Source organism: Penicillium roqueforti, assembly GCF_015533775.1.
Source record: "Penicillium roqueforti strain LCP96 04111 chromosome Unknown scaffold_30, whole genome shotgun sequence".
Lineage (NCBI taxonomy): Eukaryota > Fungi > Ascomycota > Eurotiomycetes > Eurotiales > Aspergillaceae > Penicillium > Penicillium roqueforti.
In genome coordinates this window covers 191,266-209,855 of record NW_024067594.1, presented here as the reverse complement: position 1 = coordinate 209,855, position 18,590 = coordinate 191,266, and the positions used below count along the sequence as shown (strand labels likewise).

The following is an 18,590-nucleotide window of genomic DNA, read 5'->3' as shown; positions in this document are numbered from 1 at the left end:
CTTGAATGCTTGGTGGTGCTTGTAGCAAATAGGCGAGTAGAGTAACTTGGTTTGCCATCTTGGACAGAATAAAAAGGTTGAGAGATGATAAGTCTTGGGAAATGATAGTTATCAGGAAATGATGATTGTTAGGAGATGATAATTCAGAACTGACTCCTGTGAATAGGTGTTTTATATATTTGAGATGGGAAGGATGAAAGGCATAATCTATTAGCATCTCCTTCCTATTCGAGGTCAACCGAAAGCCCACGTCCCCGAAGCGCCATGACAACCAACAGCGGGAACTGACAGAGGTAATCATTGGCAATGCTCACTCGAATCAAAGCGCTAAGTGTGACTGAAACGTATACCTGCAGCGGGGGCCGTCACCGGGTACATATGCATACAAGCCACAAGAAGATCACTGACCTCGAATAGGAAGGAGATACCAATAGTAGTAATAGGTCATCATAAGAAAATCATTAACTATGCTCACTCAAAGCGAAGCGCTAAGGCGTATCCTTGCACCGGTAGCTTTGGGATCAGACCACAGGCCCCTCTAGGTCTAACAGATATTACTTTGGTCTATGTCATGGCCTAGTGGTAATATGTGATATCCGCTCGAAATTGTAAGTCGTTTTCACCTGTCACCAAGAAGGGAAAGAATTTCAAAGAAAAAAAAGTGAAAGAATATGCGAGAAGACGTCTAAAAAAAGACTATCACAAAGACATCACAGAGCATGAGCCCACTATGTATTCTCTAGGGCTGTAAATCACAACATCGAAAGCCAAACGCCGTGACCTACATAGAAGCTCTTTGACTTGTCTTTGACTTGTCAAGCCACACTTGTAAATGATTGGCTTTGTTATCACAACTCACTCAACGTGAAACGCTGTGATCAACACACATGCAGGTGCCTTGGAAGGGATGTACTTTTGTATAGTCATATTCTGCCATATAATGTCGCCTTCGCCCTTCTATCCCTTCCTTTTTCTCCCTCCCTATTCCACTTATCTTTAAGACCTATCGCGCTGGAACCAAGATGCCATCATCATTTTGGGAGCACTATCGTCACCCAGCGAAGAATATTCCTCCACGTAAGGTTTATGATGCACCCAAGATTGATATCGCCGATGTGGAATTCGTTGAGATCATGAAACAGACGGATCGTTCATTTCTATGCCGAGCCCGCTGGCAAGACAAAGACTGCGTGCTCAAGGTAGTAAGCGAGGAAGTCATATAGCGCGCCTTCAAATTTAACATCTAATAGGTTTACTAGTTCATTCCTTACAAACCGGATACTTGCGAATCACCGTTCCTTACTAGGGATCTTTTTACAAATGAGAGCCGCGCATATAGTCGATTGAAGGCCGGTGGCTTTTGTGAACGAGGATCGGTACCTGACTTCTATGGGGTAGTTGAGAATATTGACCCTGAGGCAAAGAGCTGGCAACCACAGCTCAAGAACTTCTACAATAAAACTTTTCGGAGGGTCTAGATCCAGAGGCTCGCCCAAATGGTGTCCTAATCGAATATATCCCAATCTAAATATGATCGATATCTCTAACTACATAGAGCAAAGAGCTCAGAAACTCAAGCAGCTTCTGGCCGAGATTCATAAGGCTAAGATTTTACACTTTGATCCCTATCCCCGAAATATGCTGATTCAGGGTGATTCTGATCGGGTACTCTGGATCGACTACGAACATTCCGAAATTTATGATCCAGAGGACTCAAAGCATCCCAGATGTTTTGCATATGAAAGCGAATGTATGCATCACTTCATGGAAAGGCTGGTAATTTTATCACTCCTAGTTTGATTATAACTTTATAGCTGACTTGCAATTCTAGGGCAGAGATCATAAGTTAGGGGAGTACAAAGAAACGCGGAATATGTATTTTGACTGACTCTTCGCGGAATTTTGATGCCATTTCCAGATGTTGTGCTGATACCCAATTGCATATCTCCGAGATACCTTTTTGATCATTCTCCAATTACTTATCATGGCTTAATACTGTTGAATGCCTTGTTTGTCCTATTTGATAGGCCTCATCCAGCTAGACGAGCAGGAATCCTTCTCTTTTCTTCTCCGCTCTCCGAGCAACTCCGCAAAACATGATTTTAATGAGCAGTAAAAGAAAAAGGTATGCCCAAGGAGAAAAGAAAATATCCTTCGGTGTATATTGTATTGAGCAAAAATACTGACCGACGCAGGGATCGAACCTGCAATCTCTTGATTCGTAGTCAAGCGCCTTGCCATTGGGCCAGCCGGCCATATCGTATTTTGGCCTGAGTGTGCAATATAAGCGAGAATGAAAGGTGACCCACTTTGATATTATTCTTACAGTTGTGATAGCAGAGTATCGAATTGACCGGACGTGTGGACTCTATTTTTCAATTCACTTTGTCTTTAGCAGAAAATGTAATTAATTACTATGCCTCTCTCATCATGGAGCTGAGTTCCACTCATTCTATACCCCAAATGGAATTACTTGAGTTAAATCGGCCATTGAGCCCAATGTTATGCATGTATATAGTTACATAATACACGCTTCCCAATGGATGCTAACGTATTCGGTAAGCGAGCTGCGCAGCCCAAAACACATAGTAAATGCGATATATTACAACTTGATATCTCAACAACAGTGGCTCGTAGGGACTTGTCTTCATGGCATAGTACTATATATATGATATCTAGCATATCTAGGGAACTTTAGGAAAATAAATGGCTTTATAACTACGATATATATATTTCTAGCTTTTAGGGACGTAATTTTCGGTAATATTTGAAATCATGGTAAGATAGTATTCACCTCTCTTTGAAATTGATATATAGTACTAAGAAGTCTTATCAATAACTATCGACAAACGGGGAGATAGGATGAACATATGGTTGTTAAGATATAAATGTGGAATATCTTGCATTTACTATGTGTTTTGGGCTGCGCAGCTCGGTTGCGCGCGCAGCTCGCTTACCGAATACGTTAGTTAACTAACTAACTAGCTCGATCGATGATCTATGACCAAAGTCAAGCAAAACACCTATGACTGCAACCTCCTATGCCGATGTGAAATTGCAATGGTGTACTTGGTGAATATTCCAGCCCCTGTCCAGGCTCAACTGCCCCCGATGCGTTAGTGTCGCAGTGCTTGGCCATATCAATGTCATATTTGTGAAGCCAGGTTGAACTGAGCCATGGCCTTTGAATATAGGAAAGCTATTATTGAGGAAGATAGTCTTAGGGGGAGACATTTTCTGACTGAATGCGATATATCTGGGACTTTGATTTTGCGACCTTGGTGAGTTGTAATCAAATTTCTTCGTGATGAGATAAATATGTGGATATGTCTCGAGTGCACTTAAATACTAAACTATATTGGGTGAAGTTATGTGCATGGCAATAGCTTTGAGGTAGAGCAAGTTCATTAATTCTAGATTTTATACAATGAATTTCTTTATGCTCACAAATGAAACAAAGCCGCCTCATCTACGCCTCATCTACGTTTCATTAAGTTTAGTCTCAGTAACTGGTTTTCGGTTCTCGTCCACAGCGAAGATTTGCATGGACTCAATTACTCATTTGGTGCAGGACAGATAGGTAGAATGGTGCAATAATACGGAGTAGTCATGGACCTAATGGAGAGTGTGACTATTGAGATCAGTAGAATGATGTTCCGCCAGAATATCAAGTGGTATACATGTAGTTTGACAGCCGGGATAGACCCGGGGTGACAGAAGCTCGGGTGATTACACTATGTCATGCTTAGGGTGTCACTAAGCTACATCTGACACAGCTCCAGATACCAGCACCTGCTTGTGTCATCTACCACACTAAAAAGGCAACCGCCACTGCAGCCCAGTGACATTTACTTCCTGCCCCCTATTGGCGCCTAAGACAATGTATTACTAGCATTGCTTCCTTAACTGTTACAAAATGTAATAAAAACCATTCAGTATAAGACACAGTATCAAAGTCCAGCAATCGCCTCCTGCCACCGACTAGGCATAACAGACTAGTGATCTCGACGGCCTAAGGCCTCCGGATAGTCATTGCGGAGTGAAGTGACTGATTCCAATTTCCGAGGCCACATAGTAATTAGAGTATAGGGGGAGAGGGGTACCATAGGCCACGCAGTAAACAACTCTCCTCCATACATTATTTATTTATTTTCTTCTTCCCAGCTCGATAACCGCACGGCGTCTAGAACCGTCAGAACGCTCTCTTTCTTTGGAATCTCGATAAGATTGATACTGATTGGTCTCTCGATTGCTAGCGCGGGAGCGAATAGCTCCAAAGGACGCGAGTAGCCATATCTAACTATCATGTGCTAACCAGAATTGGAAATACTAGGTATGGGATTTATTTGAGGGGAGACACCTCTTCTACGGAAATGACCCAGATGGCAAAGGGTATTCGACCTGGGCGCACCTTGCAGAAGTTATGGGCGTTCTGGGACCACCCCCTTTAGATATGCTGCAACGTGGGGAACGAAGTCATGAATTCTTTACTGAAGATGGTAAGCATCCTTTTCTTGCTCGAGACTTCGTAAAGGCTTACGAAGATGACGTTGCAGGGAAGTGGAAGCAAGATATAGAGATCCCAATAGGAACCAGTTTGGAAATATCAGAGCAGTTCCTCGAGGGAAGAAATAAGGAGATGATTATGGCGTTCATGAGAGACATGCTTCAGTGGAGACCTGAAGATAGGAAGACGGCGAAAGATCTGCTCCAGGATCCGTGGCTGAATGATCGGATAGGATGAAGCTGTGTGTCTGATTGCCCTGTCATAGAATGAAAACACGCTTCCTTCGAGGAGATTAATCGCGCCGAGCACTAGCCGTCTTACCGCCCCATACCCTTTCTAGGTATACGGGTGAGACGGCTATGTGACAATCTCCAGGGGCTGAGGTTCCAAGTGTAGGCCGGATACCCGCTGTAGCGAAATGTCACCTCACTGCCAACTGCCCCCGTGGCTTAACTGCTCGTCCGGTGATGTCGGTCTGACTTCGTGTTGCAGTAGCATCTCTTCTCCACCTCACGTTGTAATTTCATGATGTCTTCGAAATATTGCTTGATAGCCTTCTTTTTCAGAGCCACATGATTGTATTAGGAGATCGTTATTCAGAGACAGCAGATAGCAAGTTGGTTAAAGGGTTAGGGGTACGGAGCACCCCGTATAGTGCTGTACCTAGTCACATGATTGAGGGTTCGTCGAAGTTCGAACCTTACCTACAACATAGTTAGTTCAAGTTCCTACTCCTTACTCCATACTCCATGGTGTATTGAATATACTGCTAGTGGTCTGAAGCATTAAAATCTTACCGATGCACATACCTAGTATTTTGAACACCATTTGTAACTACTCCATAGGATCTGTATCTTGATTCAATCCATGTCACACGTGCCAGGCACAATTTGAAAATAGAAAATAGAAAAGTAGAATTGTTCTCGGCCCAGATAGGAAACCCCGATAGGAGGCTGAATGAAGACCCAGTCCCGCGGGAGTGGATCTGACAGTGCAGAAAAAAAAAAGATAAGGAACAGTGTAACCTTGTAATTGTTCAGGTACAATTTACATTTGAAGATTAAGATCAACACGTAAATATGACCTCGATCCCCTATTGAATATCTGCTCAGATATATTCCCCTATTCGTAGTAAACTGTAGGTACCGTAGATAGGGCCAATACTCCGGCATCGGTAGTAAGCCGGAACACGGCGACAGTCAAGTCAGGAAGATCCCCGGAGGCATCGGGGAAACACGGAAAGCGTAAACGGGACCTTATCTGTCGCCAATCGTTGGCTCGTTCCCATTTCGATACGCTAACCCGCAAAGGGAAAGGCTTAGCTTACGGCGGAGCCCCACTTAGCGCCAGTGGCGAGTTGGACTTTATCTGTAGCCAATCAGCGGGCCGGGAATCGATCTTCACCTATCCAATTGCCGGTGGGCGATAGGCATTTGGGGGCATTTGGGGGTTCTGATATCCCGAGAACAGAGAAATCCAAGATAAGCGCCTGTTTCTTCGCCGAAGGTCTCCAGAAGCCGAAGTGCAACGGTGTTGAGTACGCGCAAGGGTACCTGCAGGAGATGATAAGCTATCTGGCAGTTTACTTGTATCTAGTTGGCTATCTGATTTAGAGGTTCTGAGTCTGAAAAAGATATATAAAGAGTCGTCCGCATGGAATCTAGTTCCCCGAAACTTTAGGAACTATTCCCCGGAGTCGAACTACTGCATGGTCCCATTGGATCATAATGTATTGTCCAAGGTATATCCCTCACGGGCCAAAGCTCGAACTATTGGCAAGGCACGATCCATACTCCCTTGCCACACGATGCGGCTGTCCACGCCGGGGATGACGAGGTTCCTAGGTGTTCTACTGGTTATATTGTGTCGTTATACTATGTGTTAATTATTGTATACAGAAATCAAATGAACTGAGCTTTGTTATGTATACCAGACCCTGACGGAACATTGAAACGTTGAAACACGACAGTATCTATCGATTATCCCATTGCTATTGTCACAATCTCTGACCACACCACTGCGAACCATATTTTGCCCAGCTCTCGTCCGATTTTCTCCTCTTTACCGCGCCTTCCCACGGCAATAATTGAAGTGTTTCATGATTCTATTTTAGCTTTGTTCTCTATTCACTTTTATCGCGTGGAATCGAATTGAATTGCCAATTGCCGTTATTCGACGGGGACCCACTCGTGTCGATCTGACTTATCTTGGGATTTTGGGATTTTTGGTTCGACGAGTTCGGGTTTCCTTATTTTTATATCCGTGGCGAAATTCTTCTCTTTTTAACTTCTGGAACATCCGTCTTTTTCTTCCTTTCGCCTTCACTTCCTACTTTCACCCTCTCTCCTACACCTACCCCATCCACATCCAAAGCTTCGAGCTTCTGCTACAATGGCGTTCAACGGGAAAGCCCCGTACGCCCCGGACTATGCCTCCTACAACTGGATAGGCGCCCCCTCCAATTACGACCTCTCGACCAACACAGACTTGGGCGGCGATTCCCGTATGCGTCTTTCTTGTCTCCAAACGGTGTGATGGTTTTAACATGGGTCCCAACTAGGCACCGAAAATGTCAACAAATGGTTCCAGGCCGGCGACCAGGCCTACATCCTCGTGGCCTCGGCCATGGTCATGGTCATGATCCCCGGTCTCGGCTTTTTATACTCGGGATTGGCTCGCCGAAAGTCTGCCCTGAGTATGATCTGGGCTTGTATGGCTTCGTTCTCGATCGTGACCTTCCAATGGTATTTCTGGGGTTATTCGCTTGCTTTCTCCCCGACGGCGACCAACGGTTATATCGGCAACCTGCGAAACTTCGGTTTAATGAAGACCTTGGCTGATCCTAGTCCTGGTTCTCCACTGGTTCCAAACTTACTCTATGCGTTTTATCAGGTAAGATCGAACATAGAACCATGAATCTGGTTTTTGTTTCCAGCCGATGCTGATATCTACTAGATGCAATTCTGCGGTGTCACTGCAGCTATCGTCATGGGAGCGGTCGCTGAACGCGGTCGCCTTCTGCCCGCCATGGTCTTCGTCTTCATCTGGGCGACTATCGTTTACTGTCCGCTAGCCTGCTGGGTCTGGAACGTCAACGGCTGGGCCTACAAGTACGGCGTGATGGATTACGCCGGTGGTGGTCCCGTCGAAATCGGTTCCGGTTTCACAGCTCTGGCCTACTCGATGGTCCTCGGTCGCCGACAGGAACGCATGATGCTCAACTTCCGCCCACACAACGTCTCCCTCATCCTCCTCGGCACAGTCTTCCTCTGGTTCGGTTGGCTCGGGTTCAACGGTGGATCTGCCTTTGGAGCTAACATGCGCGCTACCATGGCCTCCTGGAACACTAACCTGACTGCCGCCTTCGGTGCCATCACCTGGGTCCTGCTCGATTGGCGTCTGGCTCGCAAGTGGTCAATGGTCGGCTGGTGCTCCGGTACCATCTCGGGACTCGTAGCTGCGACACCCGCCTCCGGATTCATCTCGCCCTGGGCTAGCGTCATCCTCGGCATTGTCACCGGCATCGTGTGCAATTACTCCACCAAGATCAAGTACTGGATCCGAATCGACGACTCTATGGATGTGTTGGCCGAGCACGGCATCGCAGGAATCGTCGGCCTGATCTTCAACGCCTTGTTCGGTGACGACGCCATCGCCGGTCTGGACGGTGTCAGCACCGGCACCGGCGTCGGCGGCTGGGTCATCCACAACTACAAGCAGCTGTACATCCAGATCGCCTACATCGTCGCGACCGCCTCGTACTCCTTCGTCATGTCCACGATCATCGCCTACGCCATCAACGCCATCCCGGGCCTGAACCTGCGCGCCTCCGAGGAAGCCGAGCTACTCGGCATGGACGACGACCAGCTGGGCGAGTTCGCCTACGACTACGTCGAGGTCCGCCGTGACTACCTCGCCTGGACCCCACAGAACCACGACCAGCTCGCCGACGGCCACGAGGTCCCCGCCGCGCAGCGCTACGGCATCGGCGAACACAGCGAGATGATGCTCGGTAGCTCGCCGCGCGAGGTGATGCTCGAGGGCCACTCGCCTAACGGGCAGAGCAGCCGCGGCGGCAGCGAAGGCGACGTCGGCATGCACGAAATCAAGATCGCGCCTGCTCCTCGCCAGGCCGCCGAGCAGAATCAGAATCAGAATCATTCCGATGCTCAGGGTGAACCTGTTGTGCTAAAGCCGGTGCAAGAGAAGACGGAGAACTAATCAGTCTTACATTTCACTTCATTCTCCTTTCTCCCCCTTCGCTTTGCCCAACTCATTCATCGTCTCTTCTCTCAATCTCTTTTGCATGACATGCATTTCGCATACGCCATTTTTCGTTTAGAAAGCTTTGATTTTCTTCGCATTTTCGCTTCTTTATCTCGATATCCCTTGAGCGTGCTTCTTTTCTTGCAACCAAAAAGCCTGGGGCTTTTTATACCATCTCAAACCTACCCTCGATTCTCTCAATCCCGCGAATTTCCACCGACTCCACATACCATCCGACATTTCTCACCCTCCGTTCTTCCCATCTCCACCTCAACCCTCAACCCTCTCCCGCTACCAAATCACATACCTCACCACCTTTTCAATCCAAATACAACCTTCCTGGGAAAAGCAACTTGAATTATGGTCTAATTTGGCCTGGCGCTCCATTGTTCTAAGCTTTTTTTTTTATGGCAATGGGGGATATTAAACTGGGTTCTGTACGGTATACAAACTGCTTCGTTGAATGACAAGGGAAATAATACCTTGCTTTCTGTCCATGTTTTCTGGTCTTGCCCCTGGAATAGAGCGAGATAGCCCGATTTACATTTTTATTATCTAAGACTTTTATTCACGACGTTTGTATAATTGTAGATAGATGGTAGCTTGTAAATATTACTACCTTGCCTGTTACTAGTCTAAATGCAACTGTCTAACTAGAACCCGACATAACTAACACAAAAAATAAAGAATTCAAAATGAACCAACGCAAAAAATGCAATTATACAAAACCTCTTATAAACAATTAAAGACCTTCCTCTCCCTACCTCCTAACCATCCCCCTAACCCTAATCAAATCCTCCCTCCCAAGCTTCTCAACAACCTCCGCCGCAACCCCACCCCTCCTCACCTCATCCCACTCATCCTCATCCATGCCCATAACAAGCGTCATCTGCACACAGCGCGCAAAGCACTCGCGATACCGATACCTCCCCGGCGCACCAGCCACATACCCAACCTCAACCGCGGCGCCCACAAGCCCCGCAACATCCCTCTCGAGACGCGCCGCGCCGAGCGCGTTAATCCGCGATCCGTACGACCAGAGCCTCTTCTCCAGGAGCCGGGCCAGGTACGCGAGCGTCACGCCCAGGACGCGGTCGAAGGCGGAGGGCGTGAGAATGCGCGCGAACGGCGTGAGGAGGTCGTTCCAGGCGGCGGTGAAGCGAGGCTTGACGAGTTCTTTGTCGAAGGGGGAGTTTGGATTGTCGGGTTCCAGGTTTGGGTTTGGTGTGTATTCGATGTCGCGGAAGGAGTCTGCGAGGATTGGGCGTAGGCGCGGTTTGATCGCGTTGTTGAAGATTACTTGAATTCCGTCGGTTAGGAGGTCTGTTACTTTGCTTTCGAAGGTTGTGGAGAGGGTTTGGAGGGTTTGGAGGACTTTTTGAGCGGTGCTTGGGCTGGGGAAGATTGAGAGGAGGTGCGGGGTTGCTTGTGTGGTGGTGTCGGTGTCGGTCGGCTTGGAGCCTGTGTTGTTTTGCACGATTCGGCGGATGTAGTCTACTCCCAGGTCGAGATTGTTCATTTGCACTAGGAAGGAGATGATGGTTTGTTCGGAGGGTGGACCGCCATGGACTGGGATGCGTGGGTAGCACTCGTCGCGCATCTTACGCTGGGTCATGCCGATGAAATCGGACCCTAGGACGCGTGAGAGTGTCGGGACTACGTTTGTCACGACTGCTTCTTGGGAGGTGGCGAGCGACTGCTGGATGACCTTGTTGACGATGTACATTATGTCGTCGATGGCCGAGGTGATGTGTGGTGGGTCCGCTTTCAGTGGACGCTGGGGGTTCATCGTGAGGCCTGATGGGGACTCGTCTAGCTGGAAGGCCTTTTCCACGGAGCGGCGGAAGAAGAAGGTTGTCATTGTGTTGAAGGGGGCCACTAGGCGATCATTGATCTTTTGGGCCAGAGGTGACTCTCGCAAGAAGGTGGGAAGCTCAAATCGCTTATCGTCATCTGGCTCATCCTCCGAAGACTAAAGAAGTTGTTAGTGCTGATATTGAAGGGGCGGAGATGTACTCACATTACATGTATCAGCCAGGAACCGACAGTACAGTGACCACCGACCCAGCATGATAGCCATCTCATTCAACACCCCGTCAATCTCTTTCATATCCACACCCTCCTCGTCGGTGGCAGTGCTCGCCCCCATGGCAGGGGATTGTGGGCGAGGCGGGCCTGTTCGCTGCGCGGACAGGAAGCTCTGCACTAAGAAAGTGAAAGCATAGGATTTGATATCCATCAATTTTCGATCCACATGGCGCTCATCGCTCCATGTATCAAGAATGATACCACCCTGTACATCAGCCTCGACCTGTAGCCGTTCAATGACGCGTCCCATCTTACGGGGGCCATAGTGGTGCTCCACGAGCCCGCCGTGGCCATCAATAATCTGCGCAATATGTTCAAACAGTTTGGTAAGCGCATTTGCATAGAAGAACCCGTCCTTATTTTGAGCATTCCCGGTAGCCCCATTGAGGTTCGCCCGAGCCTTGGCCGCGACACCCTGGCACACATAACGACCATAAACATCAAGTCCAACCTCAGAGCGGCCAATAAGCGGGAAAAGCTTGAAGAAGCGTGTAATCTTGGCTCCATCATTCTCCTTAACCGCCTTCTCAAACTCGCGCAGGAACAACCCGCACAGCGACTCCGCCGCATTATCCAGCGTCACACTTGGAGGGTCCGGCACCTCAGCCGTAGGGACCATTTCCGCAGCAAACGCGCCGTTGACAACCGTCGCCGGGATCTGAGCTGCGCGGTGTAGGTAGCTGGCGGCTTTCTCCCAGTCCTGGGGCGCACCCATCGAGCCCGCCACGCCTAGCGTACACGCCTTGAGCTCGGCCACCTGCTCGACAACTTCCAAGGTAGCTTTCACCCGAGCCTGCTCGAGATCCAGTCGGCGGACCGCGCTAGAGATCCGGTCGGCGGTGCCGGCGGCTTCGAAGAGCATCCCATGGCTGATGGAGCGGGTTGTGCTGGCGTGGGTGCCGATGTTGACGCGCATCAGATCCAGCCGGCCCAGCTCACGGGAGAGGTCTTTCTGGGATGTTACTAGGGCATCCAGGCGGGCAGTTACAGACGCTTCTTGGGTATGCAGGTGGGACAACGTGGCTTTGATCTCGGCGACGGAGCTGGCGTTGAAGATGTCGGGCTGTGCGAGAGGAGATGTCTCTTTTGGTGAGGCATTGGTATTTGGAGGGCTTTTGGGCATGGAATTATGCCCATTGGCAGTTGCAGCCATTCTGGGCGCCATTGGTCGTCGCAAGTTGGTTTGTTGATGCCACGCCAGTTGTAGGGGGTTGCGGGCGGTGAGGGCGGGTTTTACAGCCTCATGATTCATGTTACTGTGCTACGTCAAGACCGGCGGGGATTTATGACTCCAGATTGTTAAACCAAATAGAACTTCCATACTTGCCTGAACCCCTCTTTCTTTGTACTTCAGTCGCCGTTTCATCTGCGGCGTCTTAATGTGGTTGTGATTCAACGCGACGTCATTTCCGCCCCACGCTCGCGATTATATCAGTTGCTCTTTTCCAGTTTCCTTTCCTTTTTTTCTGTGTACCTTCTCTGTTGATCTTCTTCTTATTGACAAGTCTCTTGGCTTGACTTACGTCTGTCAAGTCTTCAACCGCCATCATCGGACGTCCCAAACCTAGACGTCGGAATCGGCGCACCATGGGCAACGAATCGTCAACCCAGGTGGATGAGTTTGCACGCCCCTTGGTGCTTGAGGGGCGGAATATCGAGGCGGTCGCCAAATATGTTAAACAGCACAATGTAAAGAAAGTTGTGGTGATGGTATGCAGCGTGAACCCCATAGAATACTGCATGAGAGCTAACAAGCATGCAGGTGGGAGCGGGTATCAGCACTTCAGCAGGCATCCCAGACTTTCGCTCACCTGACACGGGAATCTACGCCAATCTGGCAAGTCTAGATCTACCAGAGCCCGAGGCAGTCTTTGATATTGGTTTCTTCCGGCGTAACCCCAAGCCTTTCTATGCGTTGGCACACGAGCTGTACCCGGGACGCTATCGCCCGACTGTCGTGCACTCATTCATCAAACTACTTTACGAAAAGGGGATGCTCCTGAAACATTTTACTCAAAACATTGACTGCCTCGAGCGCGAGGCGGGCGTGCCAGGCGACAAGATTATCGAGGCCCATGGCAGTTTTGCATCACAGCGCTGCATTGAATGCAAGGAGACGTTCCCAGACGAGGAGATGCACCAGATGGTGGCCAAGAGCAATGTACCCCACTGCCACAAATGCAACGGTCTGGTCAAGCCGGACATTGTGTTCTTCGGCGAATCTCTGCCTTCGGAATTCTTTGAAAGCCGTTCTCTGCCAGAAGAGGCCGATCTCTGCATTGTCATGGGAACCAGTCTGTCTGTCCAGCCATTTGCCAGTCTGCCTTCGATGGTTAGTCCAGGCGTGCCTCGCGTGCTCATCAACATGGAGCGTGTCGGTGGCCTTGGCTCGCGGAGTGACGATGTGTTGGTGATTGGGGACTGTGATGCCGGAGTGCGCAAGTTTGCAAAGGCTCTGGGATGGGCAGAGGAATTGGAGGCGCTGTGGGAGGAAACCAACCCAGATCCGCAGAAGAGGGCGGAGGAGAATGCTCCGCTGCAGACCCGAGACGAGCGGCTGCAGGAGGAGGTGGACCGACTCACGGAGGAGGTTGATCGAACTCTGGGGTTGACAGATGCGTATCAGAATAGAGTACGCGAGAAGCTGGAGTCACACGACAAGGACAAGGCACACCGCCAGTCTGGAGGTCTGGACCATGTTTTCCCGCATTTGGCGCGTAAGCTGTCACATTGAGATTATGATTCATGAAATGTCTTTGATAGGCAGAAATAGGAGATTATCATTTGAGTATTATGGGGTAGATCTAGTGCAGTACGTACTCCGTAGTTATGTAGGACATACGGGGTAGTTATGTCGTACATAACATGGAGTATAGCAAGTCAACGTGGATAGCCAACGCCAAGAGATGATAATATCATCATACGTTTGCGGTCGAGACTTGATTTCGGTCAAATAACCTGGAATGTTCTAATAATCTCTTTATATCAGATTAACCTATTTTAACTATAGCCTAAGATAGATCTGCTATAAAAGCAATTCCCCCCTTTGCCCTAACTTCCCCCAATTGATTTTCTCGTTTCTCTCCGACAGTCCAAAACAAGACATCTACAGTTGCCCCACGTTATTTTTCCATATCGTCATTCTTCCCCCTCCCCAACTTTTTTCTTTCTTTCATTTCTCTTCCTCCATAAATTCATATTCATATTCATCATGGTTGGACTTGGCCCAAAGCACCCGCCGTCCCGCAAGGGTGAGGCTTGAAGAGCTACCCCTGCCTATTTTAAACTAACCATGTGGTACAGGGTCCATGCACGAGCTGCCCCAGAACTTGCTGGGCACCATTCAGGACCTCGAGAAGGCTTTCACTGTGGATCGCGCGAAGTTGAAGGAGGTCGTGGCACACTTCGCCAAAGAGCTCGAGAAAGGTGAGCCCATGATCCGCTCCCTGATTCTGCGCAGTCGCTAACAGGAAAAAAATTAGGCTTGACCGTCGAGGGCGGCAACATTGTGAGAACGACATCATTCCCGATCCCAATTTAGACTGACCCTAGCGAATAGCCCATGAATGTCACCTGGGTCTTGGACTTCCCCGATGGCAACGAGCGAGGAACCTACCTGGCCCTCGATATGGGCGGCACCAACCTACGTGTTTGCGAAATTACCTTGACCGAGGAGAAGGGCGCTTTCGATATCACACAATCCAAATATAAGATGCCCGAGGAGCTGCGCACTGGAACCGCCGATGAATTGTGGGAGTACATCGCCGACTGCTTGCAGCAGTTCATCGAGTACCACCACGAGGAAGGAAACCTCGCCAAGCTGCCCCTCGGTTTCACTTTCTCCTACCCCGCGACTCAGGAGTACATCGATCACGGTGTTCTGCAGCGCTGGACCAAGGGCTTCGATATCGACGGTGTCGAGGGTCATGATGTTGTTCCCCCTCTGGAGGAGATCTTGAAGAAGCGGGTATGTTCATGAGATGACGATACCCTCCCCCTCCCCACGCAGGTTCAAAGACTCACAAGGCTACAGGGTCTTCCCATCAAAGTTGCAGCACTGATTAACGATACCACCGGTACCCTCATTGCTTCCTCCTACACCGACTCCGCCATGAGGATTGGCTGCATCTTCGGTACCGGCGTGAACGCCGCATACATGGAGAACGCAGGGTCTATTCCCAAGCTCGCCTACTTGAACCTACCCGCCGACATGCCCGTGGCCATCAACTGCGAATACGGAGCCTTCGACAATGAGCACGTGGTCCTCCCCCTCACTAAATATGATGACATCATCGATCGCGATTCTCCCCGCCCCGGCCAGCAAGCCTTCGAGAAGATGACCGCAGGTCTGTACCTCGGCGAGATCTTCCGTCTCGTCCTAATTGACCTGGTTGACAATCACCCCGGTCTGATTTTCAACGGTCAGGACGTCTCCAAGCTACGCAAGCCCTACCTGCTCGATGCCTCCTTCCTCGCCCACATCGAAGAGGATCCCTACGAGAACCTGACGGAGACCTTGGATCTGTTCGAACTCAAGCTGAACATCCGCCCTACCGAGCCGGAGTTGGAGCTAATTCGCCGTCTCGCCGAGCTGATCGGTACCCGTGCTGCTCGTCTTTCCGCCTGCGGAGTCGCCGCCATTTGCACTAAGAAGAAGATCGACTCCTGCCACGTCGGTGCTGACGGCTCCGTCTTCACCAAGTACCCCCACTTCCAGGCGCGCGGTGCCCAGGCCCTGCGTGAGATCCTCGACTGGGCCCCCAACGAGAAGGACAAGGTCGTCATCATGGCTGCCGAGGATGGCTCCGGTGTTGGCGCTGCCCTGATTGCCGCTCTGACACTCAAGCGTATCAAGGCTGGCAACCTCGTTGGTGTCCGCAACATGGATGACATGAAGACCCTGCTTTGAGTGGGTGGTCTTGTAATGATGGTGACTATGACTATCATTTAACCCATGACAAAACAAACCCTACGTACCGATTTTGGATATCTTCTTGGAGTTGGTTTGTGCCATTTAGTTCGGGGGTTTTATGAAAGATTTAACGATATATCGATTCTGTGTATGTTAGCCTTAGATGGCTCGTGAATAGAACATACATAGTGCTATTATTCTCGTAACTATCACTGTAGCTAGTATCATTGTAATTCTCGGCTTCTCTACTCAGCTTCACATCTCACCCAAGTCACTAACCCGAGGAACAGCAAGGCGTAGATATCAAAGAAGATACAATGTTCAGATATAATCAATTGGCGTATAAACACTAGAACACGACCTACCTACATACAAGTCTCACCTACATAACAATCGAGCCCATCTAGAGCCACACACCTAAACTCCCGAATCGTCTTGCTCAATATCAAAAGCCTCATCATAAGCATTCCAAGAAGCACAGTTATCCTCAAGAGCCTGGCGATCAATCAACGGCTCAATTTCACTCTCCCTCTCCAAAAACTGCAACGCAAAACCCTCATCCGTATGCCAGCCAATATGACAATGCATAAGCCACGCCCCGGGATTATCCGTCTCAAACGCCATAAGCAAATACCCATTCCCATTCAACATCGCCGTATCCCTTCGCGGCGGGTTATTAGTCGCCACACTCCCATCCCACGGATTCGACCCCTGCGCCAGAACAAAGAAATCATGCCCGTGCATATGGATCGGGTGCGTGACCGGGAAACTCGTGTTGATCATAAGGTACACCCACTCGTTCGCCCGCGGCAGCTCAATCACACCGCTCGACTCGGTGAAGTTGGGTGTGTTTTCGTTATTGAAAAGCTGCAGTAAGGTCGGGTCTTCCCAGAGGACTTGCATCGTCGTGCTGTTGAGATACCAGCGGAAGAGGTTCGCGGTGTTGCGTCCCAGTGTCACGTCTGTTAGGTTGTTCCAGTCTGCGGCGGAGACGGTCTTGGGGACTTGTGGGATTAGACTGGAGGCTGGCTCGTCGATGCATTCGTCGGGGAAGGTGTAGGGCCTTGTTGTGGGCGTGTTTGGACTGTTGCCGTAGTAGAGGATGCCTCTTATGTTGTCTGGGTTTGCGTTTTCGGAGCATGCTTCTTGGGGAATTGCACGGATCCAGAATGAGTCGGAGATTTGGCGTTTGTTGGCTGTTACAATTACATCGTAGCGTTGGCCTGTGTGTTTTTTTGTTAGTTCATGTTTCTTTTCATTTGGAGGGATGGAGCTGGGGCTTGCACATACCCATTCCGATATTGATATAATCCGTCGTAAACGGCTTGATCGGCACAAAGTCCGCCGCAATAACAGTAAGCGTATGGTTATCAATCATAAACTTCCAGTGCGTATCAACAGCCGAATTAACAATCCTCAGCCGGTACGAAGACCCCTGGTTGACCTTCATCTGGAACCGCGTGCCCGTAGAATTGGTCCCATTACCAAAGACATTCGTCCCGTTAATCAAGCCAGTATCCAAAGTCGGTGGCCCTATCGTCTGAGCCTCCAGGTACAGCTCATCAACAGTAGGGTGCGACCAGTCCGTCAGGAACAGACTGCCCTTATCGACCTGGTAGTTCGCCGTAGCAGGGCCATTGATCACAATCCCGCCAAACACGCCCTCCCATGCCTGCAGGCCAATGTGCGAATGGTACCACGATGAGCCGTACTGCGTGGCCCGCCATTTATATGTTATGGTTGAGCCTGGCGCGGTGGGACATTGCGTGATGGAGACCACACCGTCGTTGCCGTTCGTGTAGTTCTGTCTGATCCCGTGCCAGTGGATGCTCGTGCCGTTCTTGGCATTGTGTAGGCTGTTCGTGACGTGGATCACGACCTCATCGCCCCAGTCTGCGAAGATCGTTGGACCCGGGATAGTCCCGTTCACGGCCATTACTGGCCGGCTGAACCCGTCTGGTGCTGCTACTAGCTCTTCGACGTCGAGCCAGTACTCCTGGGTTACGCCGGTGTTGGGTACTATCTGGGTGTAGTCGGTGTTGATGTCGTATTGGCACCATCTGGACCGTGTTAGGGGCGTGTTGCCCACACAGGGTGTTCCTGTTGGCTTGGTGATCTTGGTGGTTGTCGTGGGTCTGTGGTTTTGTAGCTGGACATTCACAGAGCTAGCTGCGTTCTGTGGAATGGCCACGACAGAAGCGCTCAGGCTGAATGCCAGGAGGAGAAAAGCTTGGAGGTTCATAGCTGCTGATTTTACCCACGTAGGGCACTTATATAATGCTCAATTGTCTTTGGGTCACGAATACAGCTCTATATAGAGCTTGCAACACACCCAAAAAAGACTTCGAGTAGAAGAAAATGAATGGGACTTGCTGATACACAACCAAGAGAATGATCTCCTATTTAAGCCGCTATCTTAGAAGTATATCACACTACGAGGTTGTTAGACTAAGACCGAAAATTCCATGTCTCTTTTCACGAGGTGACCTGCATACTCCTCACTAGGATATGCCAGGCAGCCCTACCGGCGGCGATGCCGTGTAAATGGATCTTGTGATACACAAGACGACCCGACAGACGAATACCGGCGAAGCATCAGAGTCATAGTCCAGCTCGGAAGTTGAGGCTATGTGCTCAGTGGATACCTGAATAGCAAGAGAAAGGCGCCCCGTATCCACGCCAAAGACAGTCCACCATTCAAACGTAAGAAGATGTTCAACTCGGGGACCTTCCCAGATTCTGAGTGTCTATCACACCACGTGCGCACTGGCCGCTTTGATATTGGGGGTGTTTGATAGTGCCCTTTCTCTCGTAATA

The 18,590-nt window shown here is 49.7% G+C and overlaps 5 protein-coding genes across 5 annotated transcripts; 3 read left to right on the top strand and 2 right to left on the bottom strand.

Moving 5' to 3' along the window:
- Positions 1 to 6,898: 6,898 nt before the first annotated feature.
- On the top strand, positions 6,899 to 8,728 carry LCP9604111_8237 (ammonium transporter; the record flags this gene model as incomplete). Its single annotated transcript, XM_039076358.1, has 3 exons — positions 6,899 to 7,010; positions 7,068 to 7,399; positions 7,463 to 8,728. 3 exons carry the CDS (start codon positions 6,899 to 6,901, stop codon positions 8,726 to 8,728), a joined length of 1,710 nt encoding a protein of 569 aa, XP_038925816.1.
- An 805-nt stretch (positions 8,729 to 9,533) lies between these two features.
- LCP9604111_8236 (Golgi transport complex subunit COG4) lies at positions 9,534 to 12,014 on the bottom strand (the record flags this gene model as incomplete). The annotated part of the gene is made up of 2 exons (XM_039076357.1): positions 9,534 to 10,745; positions 10,794 to 12,014. The coding sequence occupies 2 exons, from the start codon at positions 12,012 to 12,014 to the stop codon at positions 9,534 to 9,536; spliced, it is 2,433 nt and encodes an 810-aa protein (XP_038925815.1).
- Positions 12,015 to 12,448: 434 nt separating this feature from the next.
- Positions 12,449 to 13,595, top strand: LCP9604111_8235 (SIR2 family NAD-dependent protein deacylase; the record flags this gene model as incomplete). Its single annotated transcript, XM_039076356.1, has 2 exons — positions 12,449 to 12,571; positions 12,624 to 13,595. The coding sequence occupies 2 exons, from the start codon at positions 12,449 to 12,451 to the stop codon at positions 13,593 to 13,595; spliced, it is 1,095 nt and encodes a 364-aa protein (XP_038925814.1).
- A 477-nt stretch (positions 13,596 to 14,072) lies between these two features.
- Positions 14,073 to 15,770, top strand: LCP9604111_8234 (putative hexokinase Kxk; the record flags this gene model as incomplete). The annotated part of the gene is made up of 5 exons (XM_039076355.1): positions 14,073 to 14,112; positions 14,165 to 14,287; positions 14,344 to 14,369; positions 14,421 to 14,828; positions 14,895 to 15,770. 5 exons carry the CDS (start codon positions 14,073 to 14,075, stop codon positions 15,768 to 15,770), a joined length of 1,473 nt encoding a protein of 490 aa, XP_038925813.1.
- A 420-nt stretch (positions 15,771 to 16,190) lies between these two features.
- Positions 16,191 to 18,015, bottom strand: LCP9604111_8233 (CAZyme family AA1; the record flags this gene model as incomplete). Its single annotated transcript, XM_039076354.1, has 2 exons — positions 16,191 to 16,996; positions 17,064 to 18,015. 2 exons carry the CDS (start codon positions 18,013 to 18,015, stop codon positions 16,191 to 16,193), a joined length of 1,758 nt encoding a protein of 585 aa, XP_038925812.1.
- Positions 18,016 to 18,590: the final 575 nt, after the last annotated feature.